Source organism: Anopheles nili, chromosome 2 (assembly GCF_943737925.1).
Source record: "Anopheles nili chromosome 2, idAnoNiliSN_F5_01, whole genome shotgun sequence".
NCBI classification, from domain to species: domain Eukaryota; kingdom Metazoa; phylum Arthropoda; class Insecta; order Diptera; family Culicidae; genus Anopheles; species Anopheles nili.
Genome location: NC_071291.1, coordinates 19696864 through 19723218, shown reverse-complemented (window position 1 = coordinate 19723218; position 26355 = coordinate 19696864). Strand labels below are relative to the sequence as shown.

General features: G+C 52.0%; 2 protein-coding genes across 2 annotated transcripts; one reads left to right on the top strand and one right to left on the bottom strand.

Annotated features, from left to right (window-relative positions):
* Nucleotides 1-317: 317 nt before the first annotated feature.
* LOC128731898 (cadherin-89D) lies at nucleotides 318-26303 on the top strand. The gene is made up of 11 exons (XM_053825053.1): nucleotides 318-387; nucleotides 19273-19604; nucleotides 19766-20212; nucleotides 20284-20537; nucleotides 20610-20742; nucleotides 20806-24591; nucleotides 24664-25034; nucleotides 25108-25176; nucleotides 25241-25447; nucleotides 25881-26171; nucleotides 26249-26303. Exons 1-11 carry the CDS (start codon nucleotides 318-320, stop codon nucleotides 26301-26303), a joined length of 6015 nt encoding a protein of 2004 aa, XP_053681028.1.
* Nucleotides 7338-8745, bottom strand: LOC128731899 (uncharacterized). The gene is made up of 2 exons (XM_053825054.1): nucleotides 8650-8745; nucleotides 7338-8539 (listed from the first exon to the last, which is right to left on the bottom strand). Exons 1-2 carry the CDS (start codon nucleotides 8689-8691, stop codon nucleotides 7433-7435), a joined length of 1149 nt encoding a protein of 382 aa, XP_053681029.1. The 5' UTR covers nucleotides 8692-8745; the 3' UTR covers nucleotides 7338-7432.
* Nucleotides 26304-26355: the final 52 nt, after the last annotated feature.

Here is a 26355-nt window from a genome sequence, read left to right as displayed (position 1 = left end):
CCGAGTGCAATACTAGTGCCCAGTGCCCAGTGTGTGGCCGGTATTGGTTTAGGAAAAGCTGCTGGTGTGAAAGAATATGGGCCCGCGAGAAGCCACCAAAAACTCGCCAATACGCAGCGCAGTGCCGGGAAATTGGCGAGTGAGATCGTGACGTTACCGAGGTGCAGGTGCAGGTGCTTTTGTAAAGCTTTTTCTTTCTGCACCACTTGTGCAACGCGAACAGCAAGTGAAAATTCGCAAACCCGTGAGTTACGGCGGAAAATTGGCACGAATTGCCCCAACGACTCAGTGACGCGACGAACAAACGCGCCTCAAAGATGAAGTTCATCAACAGGATCACCGTGTTTCTGCTGCTGCTCCTGGCTGGCGTGACCAAGCCGAATCAAGGTTAGTACAGGGCTATCGGGGACACGCCGTCAGCACCACCGGCACGCCGCGAGTTATTCCCCAACCTAAAACCAGTTCTCGCGCGTCCCACAGGACCGGTCGCGGCCAGTCGTAAGTGTGTCACACATTTTTCCTTTCATCCGAAGCGCTCGATCTACGAGTCTAGCCTAGAAGAACCTCTTTCCTACGGGTTTTGCGGACGTGCCCCAGCCTCGCGAGTGTTTCCTGTTTCATTCTCCATTCTCCACCGACGGCTTGCCTCGAACCCCGGCCGGCCCATTCCGGTACTGTTAGGTTTTCTCTCGGATTGTTTTTATCTTTCGTTTTCCTTTCCGGCCACGACCCATTTCGGTGTGAGTGCGCAATCCAGCTTCCCTGAAGCTGAACTGGCCCTGAAGCCCTACCCTTGCGGAATGGTGGAATTACGCCGCGAAAAATGCGTCCAGCGTCATCCGGCGTCGATGGCGTCGTTGCTATACAAAATGCCAGCCGCGCTATAAATTGTGCGTAATTAATTGCGCGTGCACCCTCTAGCTTTGGTGAAACCAAAAACTCACCCCACACAGTGGCAGATATTTCGTTCGTCCTTTCCGGACACCGAGAACGGTCCGGAGAAATACCGGCTCCACCTTTTCCGTGTACCACAAGAGCGCGCGCGCTCGCGTTTATTTCCACCGGTGCTAGCGCTCGGGACAAAACGCACGTTTTCCGGAAAAGTTGGAAAATCTCCGAAATCACCCGCCAGGGGATGAAGACATCGCGCTAAGGGGTGGGACCTGACGTGTACGAAGTTTTTCCCACCGACACGGAATGTAATCAAAATAAAATGCGAAACGTGTCGTCCTTTGCGCTTTTTTATTATCATTGCCCGGGTCGTGCCTGTTTCGTGGGAGGCGATTCGCTTTATTTTCTTCCGCTTGTTTTCCTGCATGTGCCCTCTCGCAGGATGAAACAAATGTGCACCGCGCGGATTAGTTTGAATTGGACGGCTTCGTTGTTTGCCACCGAGAAGCCGCCTGCAATAACTATTATCATCTCCCAGCGCCTATCACGCTGTTAGGGGTGGTGCTTGAGCACAGCAATCGTCCAAAAGCAAAGGAGATAAAGTTCAACGAACCGTGGCTCTGGAATGCCGTTCTTTGGCAGCATTCTCTGACGTTCGATTGGCTTTCAGACGCGGCATCAGCTGCCATCATTGCCATCATCTTCATTACTCAAACTTTCCACCGGTCGATCACATCCCTCGCAATGAGATCGATCGATTACACATAGAAGCCATATTAGCTGGTGGGTTCGTATTACCCACCGGGTTCTAGCTCGAGTTCTGATCGCTCGAATTTGCCCGCAACACCCCACCGGAAGCGGAACCATGCGCAGGATCGCTATCGGGGCGGTCGAGAGTAATTACTTTCTCCCAAATGGTGCGTCCGAGCAGGCACTCACCGTTTCCGGTAACGGCATCACGCTCGTCGGCTCAGAATCCGTTGCTCTCGGTGTTGGCTTCCGAATTATCTTCCCCAACAACAGCAGAAGCAGGGTGGTTGGAAAAATCGGGAGCCGATAGAAGGCTCAGCTTCGAATTCAATTACACCTAATCATGAAGTTTACGTTCGATTGGGGCGGTGTGCTTCTTTTTTGCTTTCAAGCTCTCCGCCGGCAGCGGGAAGTGCTAACGAACGTAAATCTGGTCCTGGTCGCTTCAGGGTGGCATGTCCTGTGGAGCCCGGAAGTCGGGAAGGCACTGGCCGGGTGATAAACGGAACCATTTAATTCAGTGACCGTTTATTTACTGACCTGCTGCCTCGTACCAAAGCATTGATCAGAGCGATCGATTTAGTCGATTCGATTCCAAAGATACAGGACCTACAGCTGAAGGCCACTACCGTTTGGTGGACCATTGCGAGTTTTAATGAGAAACGTCAACGGTGAATTTGCGATGGAATGTCCAGGTTTATTCTCAACTGAGGGAGTCACATCCAACCGAGGGAGGATAATTGGTGCTGGCTTTCCATCCACAAGGACGTACGGTTTCAGTGAAAAACATCGATCGATATTTCCGGTTCCATGCTAATCTCGCTGCAAAACGATGTTGTTTTATCGAGAACCTACGCAACCGTCCATTCCTGCTCCACTGGACGATAGTGAATGCGATTTCCACGGGCGTTTTTCTCGCCCAAATGCTGAGTCATGGTGCTATTTTAAACCACCGGCTGACGCACCATTTCCATTAGTTCGCGCGTTCGCGAGTGCCCATAAAACAATCTCCAGCTCGATTCCCGCAGCGCGTTCGTTGCGAATTCGTGAGCATAAAACTCGCCCAAGTACGCCGCCCGCCTCTTGCCGCGATGAATAATGGACCGAAATAAACACCATAAGTACGTGCAGCATCCCGCAGGATGCTGCGCCCTCGCAGAGAAAGTCGAGATGGCGATGATTGATTCGTAGCGTTCTGCTCGCAGGGCCGCAGACAGGTGTTCATAATTGCAGATGTGTGTTGTATTGTGTTGGGTGGCTCCCAAACCACCCCCTACCCTTAGTCCAGGGGTCACGGGCGGGCTTTCCATTCTCACCGACCGAGCGCTATGGGGTGTTTTCCCCTTTGTCTTTCCCGGCACCGATCTCAGGGGTGGTTCTATCTACGTATGCGTTTATTATTTTTTTTTTGCTATCGCGTTACAACTCCAGCGCTCTGCCACGATCGGTCGCAGAAATGGAGCGAAATTTCTCCACGCCACATACGCGAGCTCGCGTGCGAAAAGGGTGGAAGAAAAAAGCTCCATCTTCGTGAGGCAAATTTGTCCCAAACGCGCACCCCCTCCTGGAGTGGGTTAATGAAAATCCATCCGCCGGTTGCCACCCACAACCCCCATTGTTCACCCACCCACCCACTCAGCGAGCCAGTAAGGTCCCACAATTTTCGCACACTCGCACTGGAACCCATCTGTGCTCGAAAACTGTCACTAACGAGGCTGCGACCGATGCGGCTGATAGTAGCGGGCTGGCACCAATGAATAATACTTTCCTTTTTCTCCGTTTCTTTTGCCCGTTTTCCCTTTGGTCGCTACCGCCACCACCACCACTGGGGGCTCACTCTCCCTTTTGTTTCCATTGTCGAAATTTTCATCTCCCAGCACGGGTGGGGGGGAGCAAACCTTGCGAAAAAGCACCCTCTGGTGGCTCTAATGCACCGTCCCATTGTGGGTGGATGGGAGGTGTGACGGGGGGTTTGTTTTATTTTCTCCCCAATATTTAGGCGGTACGGGTGTACGGCTGGGGGGGGGGACTTTGCGCGAGGCGGGATGGCTCAGCCTAACCAAGTTACAGCTAATTAGCGAAGGAAAGTCAAAGCCCACTCCGACCGGGCAGGTTCACTTTCGGCGGGTTAACGAACGTGCACGGATGGGTGGGTGAAAGGGAGGATGGGGTTGGGTTTGGGGTGAAGGGTGCCTGCTAGGGGTTTTAAGTGGGATTGGACGGGGCGGGCACGATGATAAGTGCGCTGGGAAGATTTCGCTACATTAGCCGTTGTCGAGGCCGTTGAGGTGACGCACGCGAACAAACCGCAGATGACTCGGAACATCGTACCAGCTTAGTGCCGCAAAGCCGACAGGGGCGAACTGAGTGGGCGGTAATGAGCGGGTACGATGGGAGGAATTTGACACATTTTTAATTAATCAATTCGACTACCCCTTTTTTCCGGGAGGCCGCGATATCTTCTGAGGGGCGGATTTTGTTTGACGCCCAACCCAGCATCCATAAAAAGGTGTTTAATAAAGTACTTTAAAATTGTATTAAATGGACCTCATTTGCATCTTAAAGCGGGTGAATGGTGTTACGAACGATCTGCCAGTTCGCGAAGGTGGGTGGATTTGGTTTAACAACCTGGCGCATTAAAAATAACTCGTGTCGAAAACTTCCACGAAACCATTCTTAGGGGTTCGTTTGCAGGTGTCTAATTGCTGATTTGCATTTTTTTTTCATGCAAAAATTGGCACGCATCTGCTCGCGTGTGAGGTATACGTTTACATCTCGTCCCTAGCTCGATAAATGTTCCACTTTATTACTCCACCGCTTCTCCAGAGGACAGCGAAACACCTCAAATGCCGTGGTTGCGAAACGCATTCTTCTTCCCACACGCTGTCCAGCTTCTGCTGCATGGCGTTCCATAACTCGGGGTGGCTTATTTTCCCGCCACGACGCACACTCACACACATTGTAATTGCGTCCAGGCTCGTCGTGGTGTCGCTTCGTGGGGCTTCGTCTCGCGCACACAGCCTGCAGGCACATTTGGGTCCATTTAACCCGAAACAACTAAGTAGTAACCCGAAACAACTATTCAACCGCGAACTAAGTTTCTGCCACGCGGCGTGAGTAATTTATGGAGCGCCGCGTCGGCTGCGTCGGGGTGTCTTTTCAAGTGGTCAGGTTGGTTTTACAACCTCCGTGGCCTGAGAGCCCTCCAGAAGCCTGTTGGATCCGTGGTTCACGCGAAAGGGAAACCCGACTCGGGTTCGAGTCACCGCAAGCGTACGCAACCGTCGGCACTGCACCATGGTGGGAAAAATTGGGGAAAATTAAAAACACTTCCTCATTCTGGCTCGGCCGCCTTTTTACTGGCGCTGAGTCTTTTCACGCCATGCCGGCGAAAGGGGAGCTAAAATTTATGTACATAGCGACACAGTCGTAATAAACTCGACCAACTCCGGGTCACTTTCAGGGGTCCATGTTCAGGATCGCGTGTGTTAATAAAAGAATAAACAGCGCGGAGTGAGTGAGCGAGATGATGGGCAAGAAACAGCGCTCACACGATGATGGATAAAGAAAAGGAAAAAATGGAGTACAAATCAACACGCGGAGGAGGTTTTTCTTACAAACGCGAACGATTCGTTCGAGCTCGTCAATGCTTTCTTTCGCAATCGCGATGCCTTTTTTCTCTTTCTCTCTCTCTTTCTCTCTCTCTCTCTCTCTCGCCCTATTCTTTCTACAGCGTCCACCCCCACCCAAAAGCAAACACCATTAGTGGGGCAAACTCCACCAGGCTGGCCGAAACCGTAATCATCGCGCCCGAGACGATTATCCATGATGTACGGCCGTGATGAATGAATGTTTGCTTCCGTTCTATCGGCTTGCGGGTGCACAACCCGCGAGAAACATTCTCGATTAAGTAAGCCGCCCGCCACGAACGGAGGTCGGAAAAACTATGCACGTAACGTTTGCGTCCGTCTGTTCGGTAACGATTTCTTTCCATCATCGAAGCGAATTAGCTGCCATCGTACAGCGCGGGTTTGCAGGTGTAGAGGGCCACTCTCCAGGGCCGCACCTAAACCCGGCCCGAGATCAACAGGCTCGTAGGCGTACACTACGGATCGGAACCGGGCTGACCGGATTTTCCGTCAGTTCAAGGGTTTTGCCGCGAACCGTGGAATGCCCTCGGCCCTCGCGGGACCGTTACCGCTGGTTTCTGCGCCGTCTTGCTCACTCGGTGAGCCTCATTTCCTCGTTCCCTCGTGACCTATATGCGCCAATGAAATCCATCGCTCACCGATCGGTCCGGGGCCCTTTCGAAGGCCTCGGTTCCGGCCCGTCCCGGTCGTTATCTTTTTCTCGCCAATGTTGGCCCTTCGGGGGCGTAGTTTTCCTTGTTACATTTTCGTCTTTCTTTTAGCGAACCAACGCCTGGGATCGCAGCGCTAACAGCGTCAAGGATGCAAACGAACGGATGTTTCCTCTGACGCGCCCGGTGCTCGGAATGGATCTCGCATTGTAATTAAAATGCGGAAGATGATGACGAAAGCCGTGATAGAAGTGGTGGGGGATGGGAGAGAGGGAGAAAGGAGGAGGGAGAAAATAATTCCTGGCCCGTGTTGAAAAACGCTACAGGTTGATGAAACCGAACGTGCCTCGGGGCGCGACGTGTGCACAAAGTAGAACGGAGCGAATTTTCCTTTAATGGCGTTGCGCATTTTTCCCTCCTTGTGCGCGTTAACGATAATAATGGCGCCGTTTCGAAAGCAGAGGTGTGAAACGATATGAGATGGGTGGCCACGCAAGGATATTACCGTCGTGTGCGATAGCTTAATAAAAGGAGCAGAAATCGAGCTGTCGATACGAACGCTCCTTGCATGGTGCTGGCAGATGCGTTGCTCTGGCAGAAACGTCGTTTCGCGTTATCAAAATTATTCGAGCTTTGAATTTTCCCTATTCGGAAACCGCCGCACGGCAGCCAGTGCGCTCGAAAACGCTAGTCATGCGGTGTGGCGTGTGTATGTTTCTTTCGTCCGCTTCCGTCGCACTAAATCCCACCACAAAGGATCCTTTCTTTCCGATGTGCAGTGAAATGATACCGACTCGGGTAGCGAATGTTTTTCCAGCACCTCTTTGTGCTGGACGTCTCGTTTATGTGTGTGTGTGTTGTATGTGTGTGCAGGATCCTGACGGCAACAACAAAAATCACTCGAACTAGAACACGAAGAAACAACTCCTTGAAAATTCGCTTCAAACCAACACATCACACCGGACTGGGTCACAAATCGAGCAGGGCGTGATAAAAACGTTGCGGGTGGAAAACTGGGACTGAAAACGAGCCACCCAGTTCCCGCACGAGTGAAAGGGAGCTCAATTCCGACGTATCAATGTAGGTGTTCTATGTAGAGAGAGCGAGAGGAGCATAAAAAAGCTCGTCTATCTTTCGATTCGCTCCGTTCGAGATGACAGGACGACGAGCCGTTGGTTGGGGACGTGCATCGGAGTGCATCTCTTGTACAAAGTGGCAAGCGCTTTTATGTCAAGCCGTTTTATGCGTTGCCGCTTGAGTGCATCTGTAGAAGGCATGCAAAGCTCACCCGACGAACGATGGTGGTGAAACGGACACTTTGCATTTGTCAACTCCTGCTAAAACACGATTACGACCGCACGAAGACTCGTTCTTGCAGGAGATTACCCGGGTTGGCCCGAGTGCTCCCACTTTACTGCGTTTTATTCTACTCAAACTGGAAGGATGATCTGCTGGGTGGGATGTGATGGTCTGGTTGGCCCACCACCAAGGTCAATCGTAGTCCAACATCACGTGGCAACGGGGCAAAACTCGGCGCAACTCCTCGATGTCGTCGTAGTGAACAGGCCGAAAACCAGCCTGTTGTCGGTGGAACAGTGAACATCCGTCGAAACAGAGCAGCCTCAATCTGGCCAGCTTTTGTTCCAAACCATCCAGTAGCATCGATTCAAGATGGCACGTCACGAACGTGAGCTTCTGCAGTCGATTGGTCGAACTGAAGTGCTGCAGGACGTCGACTGGCAGCGCGACACCAGCCAGCTCAAGAGCCAGCAGATTCGGGAAGCGATCTAACCATCCAAAGATCTCCTCAGCACGGATCGACCGCGCAGTGAAGTGCAGACACAACCGACTCACTCCGGTGATGTTCTGCGTGATGAAGTCCATCGTGCGTGGCGCGTCCGTACCGGTCGAGTGGATGAAGAATCGCTTCAGGTTGGCGACGCGGAAGTAATGGCACGATTCGTCCGTCACCTTGATCAGCGACAGGTTCTCGAGATTGGGCAGGTTGATGGGCGGTTCGGGTGGTTTCACGTACGGGTAGTAGTCACTGATGAGCAGCAGTTTGAGTCGACTGAGCGAGGACAATGGCTCGAGTGCCCGTGGGTTGTTTATGTTCATCTCGGCTATCACCAGCTCAGCCAGATCGACTGCATGTTCACAGATGGCGGCCAACATCGACTCCTTTAGGCCCATGCTGAGGGGCAGGTACTTGGCGCGTGTGTCCACAATCTGGAGCCGGCGGCCACGCAACAATCGCTCCGTCACACACGACTCGATCCGGAAGTCAGCCATGTTGAAGTACAACGAATCGGCGCGATGTGCCAGCAGTCGAACCATCAGTTTTACGATCCGAAGTCGCGCGTCTGTCAGTGGACTGCCTAGATTGGCTCGTAGTACAACGCTGTAGTACTCACGATCGCTCACCTCGAGCAACTGCGCCATCTGCTTTAGCTGAGGCAATGACTGATCGAGGTTCACCTGCAACCGGAACCGGTGAATGTATACCTCCGAGAAGATGATTGCGTGCCACCGGCGACATACGATCGCGGCAGTTTTGATGTCACGCAGCGGCAAAGCATCGAAGATGTCACACACCAGCTGTAAGGCGTAGGAGTTTGAGTGTGGGTGATCAGGAAGGAGATCAACAAAAACAAAGAACTGTCAGGGTGATCTCGCGAGACGTCACTAGGATGGGTTTTCGTGCTTACTTCGAACGGAAGATCGTTGAAATGGAAATCACTGTCGCACATTCTGATTGCTTGTCCAAACACCTCACGATCACGATCACTCGCGGGCTGGTTCCAAAAGCAAACCCCCAAAAGAACTAGCACAATCACTTGAGGATGCGTTTTCAATGTCAAGTTCAGCTGGCAGAACTCACGTAATGCCCGTCCACCGAGCGCAGGTCCGATCTGACGAACCGCGGGTTGCATATGTTTGCAAATACCGCGTTCGCCGTCACTCGAGGCGTTTATTTTTATTTTCCCGCGCTCACAAACACCCAACAACTGCACGCGGATCGGCGGATGAGGGTGTTACGGCTTGTAAACAACCCTAACCGGCGTGTGTGTGTGTGTGTGTGTGTTGATTTTCACGACGCAACGAAGAATGGGGCGACCGGTGATTGAGCGTCTGCCCAGATGGGTGAACATTATTTCACCATCCGAGTTATAAAATGCACGACTTTCGAGTGCCACGCCGTCAAAGCGCTCATGCTCATCACGCCACTGAAGCAGTCCTAGCTGGGGTGCGGTGGAAAGTGTCTCCTCGAGCAACCGGAAGGCCATAAAGGAATCCGGTCCGGGGGGAAAGCACTTACGAAACATTGTGAGCAGGAGCGAAGGAAGCCATCCGCGGAAGGAGAGCGATTTACATTGATTTCCTCTGACAATTGCACGGCACGGTCCGATGGGACCCGATGGCTGCCGTCCCTTCCGGTTTCATTTCCGCTAGTGGGTGGCTGGCTAGACCGTCCCTTTGTATCGTGATGGCCATTGCGTGATGTACTCCGATCATGGCGACCTTACCGTGAAGAGTTTGTTGCGTTATCTGAACGACGAGTTTCATTTTCGATGCCGTTTTTATTGCACGTTCCCGGTGAACTTTGGGGTGAAATATGGACGGATTTCCCAGCAGTACTTTATGATGAACGTGGTTCGAGTCGAGAAATGTGTTTCGACACGAAGCGCATTACTTCCAGCTATAATTTCAAATTTGTTTCACAATTCTAGCAATTGCGAAGTATTCTTAGTCGAAATACGTAGCACGTATTGATGTACTCAAGGCGATTCATGAAGATCAATAAAGAAGCCACCTGAAAAATGATCGCCCTAAACAGGGAACATCAACTAAAACGAATATGTTATAAAGAAACCCATGAACCACTGAATTATGATCGGAAGATTATAACCTTGCATAAATATCTCAATTCCCCGGTCGAGCTAATGACACTGCTCTTGCGATCCTTTTCGTGGTCTGTCCACCCTTACCCAACCGATCCAACCGATTGCAATCATACTTTGCATTAAAATTTCGATTGAAAAATTCCGATTAAAAAATACCGATTCACCCGAACCACAGCTTCCTGCTTCCTCGAGGCGATCGAGCGCGATTGGTTTCGTTTTAACGACGGCCTCCCCAAAAATTATGAACCCACCCGTCTGATGCAATTCTGCCCCGGGACGCCTTTGCTTCGCCGAGCCGGTCACACATTAACGCCGTTTACGTTTTCGCCGATGGAACCGGGTGGAAATCGATTGCGCGTGGCCGAAGCGCGAGACGCCAGATTGTGCAACAGCTGGCGTTGACTTAACCCACCCCGGCCGGCCCGGTCCACGGAAAGGGAGATGCGATTTTTGGGGCGGATTCACGCGAAAATCACGCACCTGTGTGCCGAGATCGAGAGTGAAAGGTGTGCATTAAAGGGCGTACGCGCGTACGCTCGGGATAATGCGATTTTCGGCTCACCGATGGAAAGCCGCCAAAAAACAAACAAACGAATCGTCCGAAAGCTCATCCCACTCTGCTCACAAAACCGCCCCCTTAACATAAGCCTCGCGTGAGCTGCAAACGCCAACGCGCACAACAAAACGGAACAAATCGAAACCAAAGCTGAGCCCATCAGCGAAAGGACGGGACGGCAAACAGAGCCAGGCAACGAAATTATGATTTCACACCCGACCGAGTACGTGCGAGGCGAATCCGGAGTTTGTTTTTCCAGCCTGCAGCCACCACGGTCGGAGGATTATTGATCGAATAAAAATAACGCGCCTCTTTTCGCTTGTTTTTTTTTTTTGTCTTCTCGCTCGCTGCTCGCCTGTTTTTGTTATGCCATCGCAACGATGCACGATCGGATGATCGCGCGAGGAAAACCCGCTGGCTGCATTGGGGTGGCATTTTTCCGGCCGGCTCGGTGGGTGGTGAATTATTGTTTGGTGTGAGTTTTTTTTCGGGCGAACGTGACGATGATTCGATCGATCGGTTCATTTACGTCACCAGCTGCAGTGTGGGGCGTTGGATGTTGGCGAATTAAGTAATGTGCTGCTTCCCGTGCAGTCGGGTGGCAATCTACAGCCAGCTGTTTGAGTGAAGGTTTATGAGCCCTTTCGATGGGTTACGCAGCCGGGCTAGTGAGATTAGAAGTGAAACGAAACTAACCAAACAGGCAATTAAACTAGCGGGTTTTTGTTTTTCGGGGAGAAAGCCCACCAGAAAGGTGCAGCTTTCAATGGTCTATGTGCGGTTTTATCAGCTCTATAACGTCACACTTCGTGCATGATCAAACCCCGTCTCATTTCGTGTTCCGGAATGCATTATAAACACCTTTAAACTCTCTTTCAATGATGCACTCTGCCATTATTCGAAGCGTAGCTGCAATAACGCTGTTTTTCTGATGTTTTGAGCTAATAAATATAAATTGCATTCAAACCATTCCCACCGATTTGATGAAGCCGACTACGGCTAATCGTTCGTACAGTACGTTTTGGAAATGGGAAAAAAACTGCGATAAATAAATAAACACCCCAATAGGCCTCTTCCTGGGAGGTGCATATTCAGCCTGGCGATAGAGCGAAATAAACGCCTGCTTAACACCATTCTGAAGCGTCTGTGAGGAATCCAAACGGTCGGCTGAAGGAAGTAATCATAATCGCGTTGTGCATCGAAGATGATCCAACCAATCAGTTCTTCCCTGGGTAACATCCCGAGCTCGCGCACACACACACATACACGCCCGCTAGCAGCATTCGATTCCAGCATCAATCTTGACCCAAGCCCCCCAGCAGGTGGTTGAGAAAAGAATGCTGGAAATTATGAACGCGGCCCGATCGAGCTCGATCGATATCAAGCCGTGATGGAAAACGAACGGTACTCGCAGCCGAGATGCGCGCAGGGTTACGTTTGGAGGGTGAGGGAAAACTCACCCCAAACCATTCCAGACCCACCCCCTTGATAAACTGGTGGGGGGGTAGAAACAAAACGCCCCAACACCCACACACGCGCAAGCCCCGAGATTTAAGCGATCACAATTGATGGCGGTGATCTACGCGATGGATGTGGGCATGATTCATGCGACACAGGGAATCGACCGGTTGTTTTCCACGTCACGCATGCAGGGTTGCTCGGATGCAACGGATTACGGATCGTCCCTGCGCGCCTGTCCTTCCAAACCGGCCCCTTAATCCGTATCCCGCGAGCAAACACAATGGCGCAGGTCGTCGTCTTCGAGGAAGGGCAAATATGCTCATCATGTTTAATCGCTCGATTAATTGTCGCCCGTCATCGTGGTGTGAAATTTACGTCCACTCGCGCGACCACCGGCCCAGAATGGGCAGGGTCAACCTCATCTCGTCGGTTGGCCGCTGTCCTGTTGTGGTGTGGCTTTTTTTTTCTCTATATATCTCTCGCTTTGTCCTTCCCTTTTTTTATCTCGCCTTATCCCATTCCCTGCATCACTCGGCGTTCGTTCAACCCTTTTTCCCGCGAAAGGAACATTAAACATGTCACCGAAACGCGTCCAGAAACGAGCGCACTCCCGCTGACAGCCGGCACTTGACAATTTTCACCCCACCGCGCCCATTTTCACCCTCCATTTCCTCCTCCCCCATCACATCCCTCTAGAACCACGCACCGAAAACAGGAGAATGTTTGTGAATTCCCTCGGGCGTCGTTGTCCGCTAGCCTCCGTTTGCGTTCTCGAGCAGCATGAAATAAATTCGAGCCAGAATGAGGCAGCGAGAAAGCGAACAAATGAAGACAACAACGAAACCACACACCAAACAAAACAAAACAAAAAAGGAATTGGAACAAACAGGCACTCCGAGCAAGAACCGACCCGAGGGCCACTTAAGCGCTAATGTTTGCCCATCAAAACAAACCGGCATACCTTTAATTCGTGGGCCACTTCAGCAGCCGGGAGTCGTAAATCATGTCCGTGCTAGGACGCGCTCGCTCCGAAGGGTGGGTCCGTGTTTTAATAACCTTCCACTTGCCGGTGGCGATTGACCCCCGGGGAAGGGGCGTGTGTCCTTTAATTGAACACGCCGTGACGCGCCATGAGAACGCACAACCTTCGCGCGCCGTTTAGAGCTGGACGGATTGGGGCCAACGCGATGGGGGCAAGAAAGTGCGCCACTTTTGATAGCTCCAATTGTGGAACCGATGCCAAATTGGTCGGAAGTGGTTTCTTCGAGAGTCGCCTCAATTGCATTATAATCGATCGATAATCGATTGAAACCGGCCCCGCAAGGGTAGCAACGTCCGCTTGGGGATGAAACCGTAAATGGTTCGATCGTGTACCAGTCGCAAAACAGCCGATTGGCGTCCATTTCCTGCCCATAGGGTCGTTATGAGTTTTGGCAAATTTCGCATCACGCGTCGGGTTCGTTGTGGTGCCATTTTTTTGCTTGCATTCGCACACAATTGACAGAAATTTCTCCTGCTGCCAAATTGCCAATAGGTGAGTTAATAAAGTCAATACTTCACCCTGCTGTTGTCTTTGCATATCGGCAGCTTTCGGGACGTGAAAGTGATGCGTGTAGGACAATTCGGTGGTTTGTGGCTAAAGACGGACGGCCGTAAACTACCCTCGGTGGCTTTCATTGTGTTTTATTTCCCCAATCAATTCGCCTACTTTGCCTAATTTGACCATTTACTTGCATGAAGCAACACCCAACCAAGCAGGGGGGTCAAACGCAGATCAACAACTCGCGGCTCCGTCTCATTCAGCTTCCATCGTCGGAGCATCTGCTCGTGGACCAATTTGTTTATTTAAGCAAGAAGATGAAGAAACACGGAAACCAACGCCGAAAAGCACGCCTTCAGAAGCTCCCGCGGGTTGGCTTCATTAGCCGGGTGCGATTACAATTTACAACGAGTCAAACGTAAACCACACACACACGCACTCACGTACGCTCTCAACCGCCCCGTCGGTAAGATCCTACAAAGGGTGGACAAGAAAGCCGTCAGAAATATTTTGACACCAACAGCCCGCGTCTCTCGTTAACCTACGCACGCCACTGCAATTATGCGCATGCAACGAGCCCGGGAAACCGAAACAAACAAACCTCCGGTCGGTGGCAAGGAAAACACCCACTTTTCACTTTTTTTTTCTCCAGCTGCCACCCTCAGCTTGGTGGGGTGCCTTTTTCTTGAGTTGTTTGTCTGCACAAGGGAAGTTTTGTCAGCTGTGCCGTAAAAGAACGCCCTATGCGTGCGGTAGCCCTTCACCAGCCGGCTCGTTCCCGTTCGTTTTCCGGAGGCTCCAGGGGTTCACTCGAAGGGGGTTCAGTTTGGCCAAATATTGCTCTTCCAGATCGAAACCCTCGGGATAGGCCACTGAAATCGGCCAGCTGGCCCCTCGTTCGGGAGCATCCATTACAGCCGGGGTTGGTGGGTCGATTGTGAGCAAAAGAAGAAGAAAAAAAAAGGCCGAGGGTTTATTAATAGAGCGTGGTGAGCAGGGTAATTTTCTCGCCACTAAGACTGGGGCCACCACTTGCTCGAGGGGTTGCGTTTTGTGTGTGTGTGTGTGTGTGCCCTCCCCCTTCGAAACATCCAGCTTCAGCCACACATGCTCTGTCGAGGTTTATCGGTATTTAATCTTAATCCGAAACGAAATGCCGGGCGAACTGACGAGTAGCCCGATTGGTGGCTTCTGGGTGGGAAATGGAAACAAAGCTGGATGGAAAGTGTTTTTCCCTCGGTGTACGACGATACAGTCCCGTTGGCTAGTTCTTTCGAGTGCGAGTTGAGCCGTCATGTGTTGCAAACCATTCGTTATGAGTGCGCGTTTTTTTTTTCATTCGTTTTTGGGAGGACAAATTTGCATATTTACCCTTCAGCCATTCGCACATCGAGACGTTATTGTTCGGGATCGTGGAGTAAGCATTATGTAATTTTGCGTTACCGTAACACGCTCGATGGTGGTACTCCTCACTCGGTCGGTGTGATTTCATTTACCATTGCCTTTTGATTGGATCCTAATGTTGTATCCTAATGTGAAACTGCAACATTGTTTCCTGACCGAACGGCACATTCTCGAGAAAGCTGCATTTCACCGGTGCTGCTTGTTTGGCTTGGAATGAATTTAAACCTTTTCCAACCTCACTCATACCGCACGGCCGCGGCATTGTTTAATGCCGCAATAGCCTGCAGGAAAGCGCCACTCCAACTAGGTCACACCCGGGGCCCTCTCCGTAACGTCGTATTTCGCACGGGCACCCTGTTCGTGCACTCGGGCTCAAATTAAACCCCAAATACGAGCACCAAACACAACGCTTCCCACCGAAACGGGCCGCTTTTCCAGGGGGGAACTGGCGAAAGAAATTAACAAAATTAAACCCAAAGGGGCGCAGAAAACAGACAAAAAATAAAAACCACCAGCGAGTGGAAAATAAAACGCCGCACGCTTAAACGCTGCCGTTACAGCGTTGCATTGTCGGTAGTTGTTGTTTTTTTTATGTTTTTTCGCCTGGTGAAGAATTTTGATTGATTACTCCACCGGTGCGCAAAAGGTAGCCGGAGGCGGTTCGGTTATTAAATTCGTTGATCGATCGACGTGCATCCAGCTTCCGGAGCCGGGCTCGAGCGTGGGGCCTCACGAAGGGCCGAAGGAAGTAAACGCGCGGACTAATGGGTTGCCATTAATTGCCACCTGTTGCGGCCACGTTCGCGATGCAGGTCAGCAATCTAGATTAGTAGGCAGCCGGTGAAGCCGCTGGATGGAGTTACGCGTTAGCTTTATCGCGAAGGTGGCCGTGCTTTGCTTGGGGGTGGTGATGAAAATGGTCGCTTTAATCTTGCGCCTTGCAGGTGGCATGTGAATGTGACAGCGAAAAATTAGTCCTCGTTGTCATCTGCGACACCTTTTATGGTCTTTTGAATTGTTCTGTGCCGGAAAGCGAAGCTTCAAATGGCGATGTCGAGAATTGAAAGTAAAAAAAAAAGCCTGCCTCGTTTTTACTCGAAAAACAAAGCCTTCAAACACTTGCTTGGGACTCTGAAAATGCATTCCTGTCTAACTCACTCTCGAGTAGCTGTCCGACATTTCCACCAAACCTTCTCAAACGTTTATTTAGTAACGATATATTTGAAGAACAGGCTTTAAAAAGCTTATTTAATTTCCTTTCACACACGGGTGCACGCAAATGACTACGAGCAAATGTTTGCCGGTCTGTCTGCGTCGTTACTCGTTTGATCAAAGCCTCCTGTTGGCCTGAAGCTCTCCATTCTAGGGTGTAAACCCGACCGGCCCACACTCGTGCCAAATTCGTCCTCACCGGCTAATTTCCTCAAGGACGAACGGCGTGTCTTACCACCCACCACCAACCACGCCAATACAGCTAATATAGACAAGATTCCTTTTCTTTACCACTCACTTTCCCTTGACATGCCTCTCAAGAGCCTAGTGCTAGAGCTGGAAAATGATTTCCCACTATGAGCAACCGTCGTACGGGTCAGACTGCAACCTGGGCTTTTCCTACTACGCCAGCAGAAGGCTCACAGTCCCCGTAACCTACAGCTCTCGGCCATTTCAGCCCCCGGAGGGCAGAAAAGCCTTTCCCTTTCGAAACCATCCCGGGCAGGAAAATCGCGCGCAAGAGAAAACGCACCACCCCAACCGGCGTTCGTGATTTAGCTGGATGCCGTGGAAGAGCATCGTCAGCGTTTTCGCGCAAACCGTCAGCCGCGCTTCATTATCGCTGACAGCGGTGGGAGCCACCATCGCTTTCCACCACCCCCATACACACACACACACACACCCACAGGCGCAAAGTTTGCCCTCGCGGGCTCAACCGAAAAGCTGCACACAATAATTCATAAATATTCATAATTTTCCAACGAGGAGATTTTCCTTTCATTTTCGCCGAGCCCTGAAAGAGTTTGTCTCTTGTGGTACTCGCGTTGGCGTGGGTGCGATTCCGCGCCGGAAAAACACCTCCCACCAACACCCCCTACCGTCACCCTACCCACTCTTTGCTCTTTTTCCCGTGGCCTCGGGGTAACCGGGTGAGAACAATAAAAATCCCGTGAAATGAAGGGAGCTTTTCCTTCATTCAATCACCCTTTTTTTCCACGTCGTGGATGAGCAAAAATAAGAGCCCTTCTCGAGCTGCCGATGGGCTTTTCCAGTGCCCTTCTCGAGCTCCACCAGCAGTGCTGCATTCTCGACGCATCGTCTCTCGATTGTGCACATTCCAGAGTGGAAAACGAACTCACCGGTGGCCTAATGAATTGCCACCGGCTCTAGAAATCACCTGTGTGTGCGCGAGCGTGTGTAATGTGAGCCCTTTTCCCTGTACTCGCGTGAGAACAACACCTCCTCCTTCTCGAGCGCCCTCAAGCCTAGGCCGTTTTCATGCTCGATGAGCTGGAAAATGGCAGCATGTGTAGCAGCAGTCGCATTAATGGGGTTTTAGACCTTCCCCGAACGGCTTCTTCGGGGTTTTCTTCCACCGACGACGATGACAGCCCGTGGACGAAGTTGGCGGTGATTTTGGGTTTGCATGCTACCGTTTCACACCCACCCCGAAGAGGTGTTTGGGTTTTCCAACCAAAAACCACCCACCCACCGGCTGATCATTGTTTGCCGATGTAGAGCAGCAGTGGTTCACTTTCATGTGCTAATTCGTCCGGTTCGTTCCACGGACACGCGCCCTTTGTACGCGGTTGGTTTCACTTTCCGCGATGGGAGATGGCTAATTTGCATAATATTTCAACGCCCAACCCCCACCGCGAAAAAGGGTGTCGTCCGGGACACGGGACGTGTCGGAATGAGCAGGCCCGTTCCGAAGGATTCACCCACTGTTCGGGAGAATTGCCACGCGAATACGTGCCCACTGAGTGTCGGACGATAACGAGCTAATGGAAAAGTGATGAGGTGGCCAGCGTACGAAACGCGAGTTTGACGCCTCGCCTGGCAGCGTTCTAAAGTTCTGCCCAAGATGAAGCAAAGAAAACGCCACAAGCGCGTGTGTGTACGTGCGCTCGTTCTGTCAGAAAGATAATCAGATTAATGGATCATTCCGGCTGGGAATGTAGCTGCCTGTCTGAGCCAGTCGTTCGCCTCACGGTCGTCATCGTTTGGCATCTTCGAAGCATCTCGGCGAGCTCTGAAGCCGGGAAACCAGCCTCACAGCATCAGTTCGTCGAAGTGGTACCCAAGCGTGTTCGCTTGAGCACGATGCGCAGATTGGCTGCGACCTGCAAAGACGACCACCCTTTTCCTAATCAGCTGCTAATCGTAATGGACGAAAGGCGTTCCAGTGCCGCACCCTCCAAAGGCGCCCGAGACCCTCGTGGGGTTAGGATTAATTTATTTTCTCGATGAATTTGAAAGCAGCAGCGGCAGCAGCGCCATCGTAGCCATTGTTCGCGGCCCATTCCGAGTGCGGTTTGTTTTTGTACAGAGTAGCATTGCTTTTCACTATCACGGTGAGGTCCCACGGCACGGCTGTCGGGTGATTGTTTGGCTTAGAAAGTGACGGTACTTAGTGACGGTGGACCGTCGGCGACAGATTGCTGGCCACTCTCGCCCTTGTGGTACATTGTTTTCTCCCCTTTTTTTCTGTGTGCCTCCCAAGTCAATTGGCTGGCGGGTCGTCAAGGGGCGCTCATGGCGCAGGCAATCAATCCCCCCAGGGACTGGTCTCGTTAACGCGCCCAAGCTGTGACGATGTGCTATCGTTTCATGAACTTCTGTAGAACAGATGGAACAGCTTCATCTGAGCGACACGTCTACAAGAACACTTCTCGAACGCCATCGGGGGGTAATGGTCGTTGGTGATTAGAATATCGTTTCGATGTTGCTTTTGTTACTTTTATCGTTTTACATTCGTTCGCGCTTCTCGCGAAGAACCGGATCTCGGGAAGCTCACCAGTGACCGTTCTCCTGTTGATGAATGGTTTCAACTTAATTAATATTAATTTATGCTCCACCATTCCACACACACACAAACGCGTACATTCCGATCGGATTGAGGCATCGATTTGTCGTTTTCTCGATCAAGCTTCCGACGTTGGCAAGTGGACGTGTCGTTGTTGGGAGAATACGATGGGCTTCATCAGGGCAACGGGACTTGTCGAGTCGTCCGGACCGGACTAAATTCGATTAGATTTGAATTGTCCAGTCATTCAGGTTTGATAGACCAGCTAGTGTTCCAATAAAATTTACATATCTCACCCCGCCCTAAACGAGGCTCGACAATGTCGGTGTCACGCTTTCGAAAATGCAGAAAGAAAACGTCTGTCGGAAATCCGCGCCGCGTGGCGAAAGCGATTCCTTTCGTCGATGAAGATGTTTAAAATGTCATCTCAACTCGTTTCTTCACCAGCATGTAAGCTGTACTCCAAGAGCAACCTGCGAACCAAGTCCGATGGCGTGCAGTTTCTACGGCTCAAAGAGGACTTCCCGGTAGGTGGTGAGATCGTGTCATTGTATGCGTACCCACGCAACTCGATCCTGATCCCACGCACCGAGAACTCGAGCGACTACGAGTACTTCAAGTTGAAGGAAATCAACAGCACGGTGGTGAGCGTCATCCTGAATCGTAGCCTCGACGGCCTGGTCGACTCGGACGACCCCCAGAGCATCCTCAAGTTCAGCGTTTTCTGCAGCGGCACGTCAGCGGCGTCGTCGTCGTCGGCGGCCTCCAAACAGGACAACGTAAGGATGGACAATTCACCTTCACCGGCAAAGGCTTTCAAACAATGTTAATGTTGCGTTTCGTTTGCGCTTTCCCGCGCTTCCCTTTTTACATAATCCGATCGGCGGCCGGCACCGGACGAACGATGGCAAACCCGCGATGATGCGGCCCGCGGCAGCAGTCATCATTTTTTACAATTACTGTTTACATTGAAGATATTAACGATAATGATCCCGAATTTATCAATCTACCGTACGTGGTAACGCTCGACGAATCAACGCCAATTGAGACGGTGGTGTTTAATAGAATTAAGGCAATTGATCGTGATAAGCCAAACACGCCGAATTCCGACCTCGAGTACGCGCTGGCGGCGAAGCACATGAAGAGCGGCGACTTTCCGTTCCGGCTGGAGGGTTCCCAGCGGCCATCGTTGGTGTTGCAGCGGCCGCTAGACTACGACGCCGGTTGGCGTTCGATGAGCGTCCAGATTGTGGCAAGTGACCGGGGAAATCCACCCCGATCGGCCAACGCCACCATCCGGGTGAACCTGCGTGACGTCGACGATCTGCCACCGATTTTCACACGCGCGCAGTACCGGACGCGCATCAAGGAGTCGTTCCCACTGACGGTACACGATCTCAGGCTCATGTGCATGCTCTTTCCACCGAATTTAACCGATACTTTTTCCGGGTTTCGCAGGGCAAACCCATCCACGTGCCGTTGTATGTCGAGCCGCCCATCATGGCGTTCGATCAGGACTCGCTGAATGAGACGCTCGTGTATGGCATTGTGGCTGGTAACGAACGGCAGCTGTTCTGGATCGAACCAGATACCGGTGTGCTGTTTATGCAGAAGGAGATCGATCTCGAGAGTGAGTCCTTGCCTGACAACACGTTTGCACTGCAGATCGAAGCGCAGCAGATGAACGACCCCACGAAGAGTGCATTCGCGCGGTAAGTGACGAAAGGCATGATGATTCCTCAATGATTTAATGATTCCTCAATTCATCGATATTTCGGTGGCAGGGTTGAGATTGAGGTGATGGACTTGAACGACAATGTGCCGGAGTTTGAGGTGGATCTCTACAACATCTCCATCATTGAGAACCTGCCGAAGGGTTTTAGCATCTTGCAGGTGAACGCCATCGATCGAGACCAGGTATGTGTAACATGTAAAATGCCAAGGATTCTTCGTCGATTAAAGAGTTGCTCACACTTACAGGGTGAGAACGCCGAGTTTTATTACTATCTGATGGACGAGGACCCACCAGGTGCGTTCCTGATCGATCACGGTTCTGGCTGGATCGTGGTGCGCGATGAAACTTTTCTCGACAAGGAACAGCGTGGTTCCCTCAAGATGAACGTGCACGCAGTCGAGCGGATCGAGCAATACGACGGAAGCCGCAACTATGGTCGAGTGCAAGTCGAGATTACGCTGCTTGACACCAACGACAACACACCTGAGTTCGAGCAGGGTACGCTGTACGAGTTCAAGACACACTGCAACGCTACGGCTGGTACGAAAGTTGGCCGGATCCGAGCACTCGATCCGGATGATAAGGGTAATGGACAGATCCGATACAGTGTCAAGAACGTGCGGCCAAACCTAGCCATCCCATTCCGGCTCGACCCGGACACGGGCGACATCCGAGTGGCGGAAACACTCACCTACGGTAAGGTGGCATTCTTCGTGGAAGCCCGCGATCAACCGCAGAATCCATCGGAGTCACGATTCAACGTGGCCCTGGTGACAATCGACATTGTGTGCCAGTCAATCGAGGACATCGAGTTCATTGGTGCACCCTACGAATTCTGGGTCGGAGCGGATGCCGCCATTGGTTCATCGGTGGGTCAGATCCGGACCACCTTTGACATGGTCTCAGATGAGGAGATCTTCTTTGATCTGCTGCATTCGTACCCCGAGGGTGTGCCATTCGCGATAGAGGAGCGATCAGGGATCGTAACGGTGATCGAGTCGATGGAACGGTTTGAACGAAGGTGTTATGAGTTCGAGACGGTTGTGTCCTATCTACCAGACTCAGCCGGTAAGAACGTGGACGCACTAACACCTGAGGCATACAACAGTCTAGAGAAGATCATTGTGACAAATGTCACGATCCACGTGATCAAGAACAATTTTATGCTGCTGCGTGGCACCAACTCAACCCCGATCGAGTTCCGCGTGAAAGAAAACAAGCCAAATGCGTTGATTGGACAGCTCAAGTTCCAGGACTTCCGAGAGCAATGTGATGCGGATGAGAAAGGACCTCCACCGTTGATCTCCGTGCGTGGTGACAAAAACCGAGGTGATCGGCAAGTGTTCCAACTGAATGGGGGCAAGAATCGGACGCGATATGCTCGCCGGTTCACACGAGATGTCGCGAGTCAGACAGGTCCAGTACGACTCTATCCACTGGTGGCGTTCGACGTCGTTCCAAGTGCTACCAACGGCAGCCGGAAAGCGAGGAACTCGCGAAATCCCACAAGTGGTGTGCAGTACTCTCTCGTGAACAGCTACGACGTAGCGGACAGGGTACACCTGACGAACGACGGAAAACTGATGACGATCAAAGGGCTCGATCGCGAGCAGCAGGACGTCATCCGAGTGACGATCATCGCTGAATACTTCTACAAGCAGCGCACATTTGCTGGTATCTACCAGGTGTTGATCGTGGTCGAGGATGAAAATGACAACCCGCCTACGTTCAATCAACCGTTTTATCTAGGTGTGATTGCGGAAAACTCACCGATCGGTACTGAGATCGTGCTAAACAACCCGATCATCATTTCCGATGCAGACGCGCCTGGGCCAAACGCTGCCTACGAACTGCTGCTGTCGGGAGAATCCAACTCCTTCGTTGCGCAGTTCTCCAACGCGACGCTTTCGAACTACAACAAGACGGTGGCGCACATCTTCCGCAACCTACAGATCGCGAACATCGACCCAGGTGAGGCACGATTTGGACGACCTATCCACCGGCCACATAAGCAGTTGGATGACTCGAGTGGTAACGCTAGCACGCCACACTATAACGTCCTGTTCATGGGTCCAAACCGGCTCGATCGAGAGGAGATCGAAAGCCTCACACTCAAGATGGTGGCCACCGACCGAGACAACCTGCTGTCGGAGGTTGAGCTAAGGATCTTGATCCTGGACGTGAACGACTGCGCACCGGTGTTCGAGCGCGTTGCCATCTTTCGCAAGAGTCGCTGCGAAATGCTGGAGAACTCAAGCGATCTCGAGCTGATGTACCTGGACGAGATCGAGACTGAGGTGTTGCCAGAGTTCCTCGAGCGTTCTCCACCTGAGGTTGGTAGTCGCGTTTCGTACGGTGTGGACAGCCTGTTCGAAATGGTTCAATCGGCGCCATACGTCGGCATGCCACGGTTATACGACGCTCAAGCACTGGTGATTACGAACCGAACTACTGACCATCGGGACATGGTGATGCGCCGCAAACTGTACAAACAGAAGGTCCGCCAGCGTGGTAGGAACGTACGAGCAGCCGCTAAGAAGCCCCAGCTCAGGTTCGGGCTACCTGAGAACGTCGAAGTCGGTAAGGTGATCTTGAAACTGACCGCGAACGACGATGACTTCGAGCGAAACGCGCAGGTGTTCTACGAGATCGCCGCTCAGACGGCTGGGACCGATCGAGTCGACTACTTCCGGATCGATCGGCACAATGGTGAACTGCGAGTAGCACGTCGACTTCCACCCGAAACCGATGTGCGGTTGAACGTGACCGCGAAGGATGCAGGTGGGTTAACAGATTTGCTTCAGGTGCAGTTCCGTGTGCACGATGTCAACGACAACGCGCCCGTATTCGAACGTCAGTGGTACACCTTCAACGTGGAGGAAGGCTCTTATCCGATCACGGGCAAGCGGATTGGTCAGGTACGCGCGAATGACGCTGATACGGGTATGAACGGGAATGTCACGTACCTTTTGATGGCTGAGGTTGACCAGAAGCTGCCGTTCTCGGTATCACCACTTGACGGAACGGTGCGTGTAAGCGGTGAGATCGACCGAGAAATGGTTGCGTCCTACAGATTCCGTGTGCTTGCTTCTGATGGCAACCTCGATCTCAAACTATCCGCCACAGTGGACGTGGAGGTGATCGTGCAAGATCGCAACGATAACAGTCCGGAGTTTGCGGCTTATGATGAGGTGAGGAGCGATCGGAATGCTATCCAGCGATTGCCGGTGTACGTGGCATATCTGGATGTGAACGCACCCGTGGGTACCTTCGTGAAACAGGTATTGGCACGTGACAGTGACTTCCGCGAGAATGGCAACGGACTCGTCATCTACTCGCTCACAGGCCAGAGCGAGGTATTACAGTTTGGTATTGATCCTAAAGATGGCGTCGTGACGACCGCATCCCGATTCACGCCCAATCCGACTGCGGGGAAGAAAACCTATCAACACCTAAACATAACCGTAGTGGCGTCGGATTTTGGGACACCACCGCGCTCTAGCATGGCACTGCTGATCGTGAACCTACAGGGTGATGCGAGGCAACCAACGGCAACCTCCGATGAAAAGCCACCATTATTTCCGTACAAGTACTACGAGCTGGAGCTGCGTGAGAACGACCCAGCACCGAGAATCGTTCTAAACGTGACACTCTCGAAGCACTACGCTGGAGACACGTTCCGGTGGGAGATCGTAAGCGAGTCACTTGAGGATCAGTTCCGAATTGACGAACGGAATGGTTCGTTGTGGTTGCTAAAGCCACTCGATCGTGAAGAGCGTGACTCTTACGAGGTGCGGATTCGTGTGCAGCGAATTCGACGAGAGACCCGCAGCATTCCAAGTGTGCTGTATGCGCTTGAGAACCCGGTTAAACGGAAAAGCTCCAGTCGACTATACGACAACGAGGTCGAGATCATGGTGAAGGTGATGGACGTGAACGACAACGCGCCAGTGTTCCGGGAGAACTACGGACCGATCATCTCCGTCGTCCCGGACACCGCCAACTACGGCTACGCTGTCATGAAGGTGCAGGTAAGTGAGCCAGTTCGGGACAGTAAGAGTCTATGAGATGGTCAACTTCTGGTGTTGTTTTTCTCTCTATAGGCCACCGATGAGGACGCTGGTAGCAATGGAGCAGTTCGATACTCGTTGCTGAACGAACCGGCGCGGTTGTTTGCCATCGATCCACTATCTGGACAGATCCGACTGCTAAACGCTCTGTCCACGTTCAAGGAGAAGGTGTTCGGGTTCGACGTGAAGGCAACCGATCGCGAGGGTGCTGACGATGGCCGGTCGACGATCGCGAACGTGTTTGTGTACGTGTTACACGCACATCAGGAGGTGTGCTTGATCCTAGCGGGTCTGCCCGTGGACATCGAGAAGCAATTGGCGATGATCTCCTCCAGCCTGAGTACGGCTACTGGTTATGATGTTCGGATACGAGCGCTCGAGAGCAACGCAAAGGTCGACGATGCGTAAGTAGTAGACTCTCCAGGTCTAGGGTCCTTCTTCTGCTAACGGGAAACTACTTATTTCTCGTCACAACAGAACTAACCTGTATCTGTACGCGATCGATCGGAAGACGAACGGGCTTGTGGAGATGTCCGAACTGCAACGGTAACGATCTCCGATGGGTTGTGACTCAGAAAACTCTTCTAACACCTTCTCGTTTAATTCGTAGATCACTAGCGCGACTCGACATGTCGAATCTGAAGCCACACCTGCCGATCATCGAGCTGACCGAGCTGGCAGTGAACTCGATTGAGCCGCACTCATTCGACGCCGCTGGCATGAAGGGCATCGAGTTGGCTACGGTCGTGATCGGAGGGTTGATCTTCGCTGGTGGAACTGCAACAGCCCTCTGCATTGCCTGTGCCCGGTACCGGCGGTGAGTGCTCGACTCCACCAGGGTGGCTTATCGCAAGGCTCACCTGCTTTAGGCGATCTTTCATGTTTCACGCACTCTCATCTACAGCTACACTCGATACTGAGCGTTCTGAGCGCTGGCACGACCTCATCTCGCACCATTACTAACCTACGCATTCATAGTCATATCCGCGAGCCTAATCAAACCCACCGCTTGTAGTTGTATGATCGTCAGCTCTGTCCCTATGGGGAACGATTGCATAAAGGCTATCTCCATCCCCAGTCATGGGAACTCAATCAATTGCCCATTTTGGTTGTTTTGTAAATACGGCTGTTGTTATTTCACAATACTGATACCGATAGTACTACTGCTTTGAGACCATGCTAATTCCCTATTAATGCTGATTCCCCACTGGTTCCCCGAACAAACCTCGTCCTTCAACATTCCCACGCAGGCTCATACCGCTGCCGAATGGAGTCAGTGGTGGCGTCGGTGGAGGCGCCGGTGGAGGTGGCAGCAGTAACACATCCGCGGAGGATGTGCGCGTGCGAGGATCCGTGTCAAGGATCGGACTGGGTACCAACACCACGAGCAGCACACGACCGATCACCGGTGCAGACATTCAACCCGTCATCAATCGGTCCGACCTGAAGAGTTCCATCTTCCATCCGAACTTTCATCGGCAGTTCGTAACGAACATCAGCACCGAGGCGGTCCCAGAGCACAGTAACGAAGGAAACAACAGGTAAGTAGTTCAGATTCGATCATTCGGATTGTCGATGTTAGCTAATCAATCCACTTTTGCTTATCTCTCACTTGCAGCGACAGCTATGAGGATTCGCTGAAGGACTCGCTGACGTCGAATACGAGCCTATGACAGTCGGGGAACCCTCCCGGGAGGACTTACTACACTGTACAGTTTAGACATA